This window comes from Protobothrops mucrosquamatus, unplaced genomic scaffold (assembly GCF_001527695.2).
Source record: "Protobothrops mucrosquamatus isolate PMUCROS unplaced genomic scaffold, P.Mucros_1.0 scaffold2706, whole genome shotgun sequence".
Lineage (NCBI taxonomy): Eukaryota > Metazoa > Chordata > Lepidosauria > Squamata > Viperidae > Protobothrops > Protobothrops mucrosquamatus.
Window position 1 is genome coordinate 5,371 of NW_015388751.1, and position 1,931 is coordinate 7,301.

The 1,931-nt window shown below is 38.2% G+C and overlaps 1 protein-coding gene across 1 annotated transcript in view; it reads right to left on the reverse strand.

The window, feature by feature from the left end:
* LOC107296246 (leukocyte receptor cluster member 8-like) overlaps window positions 1–1,931 on the reverse strand; it is a 37,679-nt gene that overhangs the window by 3,828 nt on the left and 31,920 nt on the right. Inside the window, exon 12 of the mRNA XM_015825594.1 lies at window positions 1,502–1,570. Coding sequence (XP_015681080.1) covers window positions 1,502–1,570 — 69 coding nt within the window. The remainder of the gene's footprint in view (window positions 1–1,501; window positions 1,571–1,931) is intronic.

Sequence of the window (1,931 nt, forward strand, 5' to 3'; positions counted from 1 at the left end):
CTCTACAATTTTAAATTGGGTATAATTTTATATTATTATAGTGGGTTTTAGGACAGGACAAATAATTTAATTAGTTTTAAATATTTTTAAATATTATGGTATTGCTGTTTTATTAATGTGCCTGTTCACCGCCCTGAGTCCCGCAAGGGAGAAGGGCGGTATATAAATCAAATAAATTTGAATTTGAATTTGAATTTGGAAAAGTCTGTTATACTGGGAAAGGTATAAAGAAAAAGGAAGAGGATCAGCAGCAAGGACTCAATGATAGCAGTGATGGATACACCACTGGAGGAAATGAAGGATCAGGTTGGGGATGGATCATCAATGGAGAAAATCCTCTGTAGTCAACTAAGAGCTGATGGGACAGGCAGTCCTCGACTTACAATTCATTTAGTGTCCGTTCAAAGTTACAACGGTACTGAAAAAAATGACTTATGACTGTTTTTCATAGTTACGACCACTGTGGCATCCCCATGGTTACGTGATGAAAATTCAGAGGCTTGGCAACTGACTCATATTTATGACAGTTGCAGTGACCTGGGATCATGGGATCACATTTTACAGCTCTCTGATGTGGGGAAGCCAGATTCACTTAACAACTGTGTCACTAACTTAACAATTGCAGTGATTCACTTAACAATTGTGACAAAGGTCATAAAATGGGGCAAAATTCACTTAACAAATGTCTCGCCTAGCAACAGAAATTTTGGACTCAATTGAGGTCGTAAGTCAAGGACTACCTTTATATAATCAACAATTCAATCAAAATCTGAGCCAGACAAATTAGTTCTCTTGTATTGCCATGTCGTTATGAGTAAAACACAAAAAGACCAATTTACACTTTTTATGCTCTGCCAAGTATAGAAGGGGCTGTTATCTTTATGTGAAGCTTATCTAATATTACACTATTTCTATACTGCCTTGACCCAAGAGGAACGCATTCATCATAGAGTAAAATCAAATGTTTTCTACAATCCTTAAAGGAATATAAATTGCCCAAATAATTTTGGGGGTAGGAAGGTGTACATGGTTAAAAAAAAAAAAAAAGGCAGGGAGACAAAGTTGTTGAACAGGACTTCCAAATCATCTCTCTAGTCATTTTCCTGCTTTGGAATCTGTGCAGTAAAATAAAAGCATGTTTTCAAAATTTGCCTAAGAAAACAGATTTCCTTCCACAACTAAGAAGCAAAGAGGGAAATGACTCCTACTAGATAAGATTTACACTGTGTGGAAGTACCACATGACAGAAGGTGACTGCTTCAATGTATTTATCCACAGTGGGGTTAAATTATTTCAAACTCAAAACAGGGCATTTCAATTTCAAAATATTTCAAGTTAAACGGTTTTGCACACCGTTACATTTTTTCTTCCAAAGTGTAGCGATATCTAATATTTATGTTAATGAGAATGCAAATAGGGGAAAGATATAGATTGATAAAAATGGAATTAAACCTGGAACCATGGAGCGTTATCTTATTAATATTATTTTGCTAGGTCTTACCTTCTCCAGAGCTATTCTGGCATGGGTTTCATATACTTCCACAGTGAATTCTGCACGGATTCCTTGAACCTAAACAGAGCAAGAGAGAGATTGCCAAGAATTCATATATTAGCTTGGGTGACTTGAAATTTCTACACACAACAGAAGAAAGAGGTTGGAATAGAGATTCACTTAATGACTGCCACCAAAAAAGGTTGTAAAATTGGATCGGCCACAAAGGTCATATTAATGGTGGTCATTATAAGGGAGAGCCTTTGTCCTAGGGAGACCACTGTGCCTCAGATAGACGGCGTGGAGTCCCTCCTTGTGAAATGGGGGCAAGGGGTGCAAGTGGGCTTGTTGATTATATACCTGGCTCCCTGCTATGTATCAACAGCCCTGCCTGAGCTGGCTGACGTGATAGCCGGGGTGGCGGTTGGGACCCCCAGAC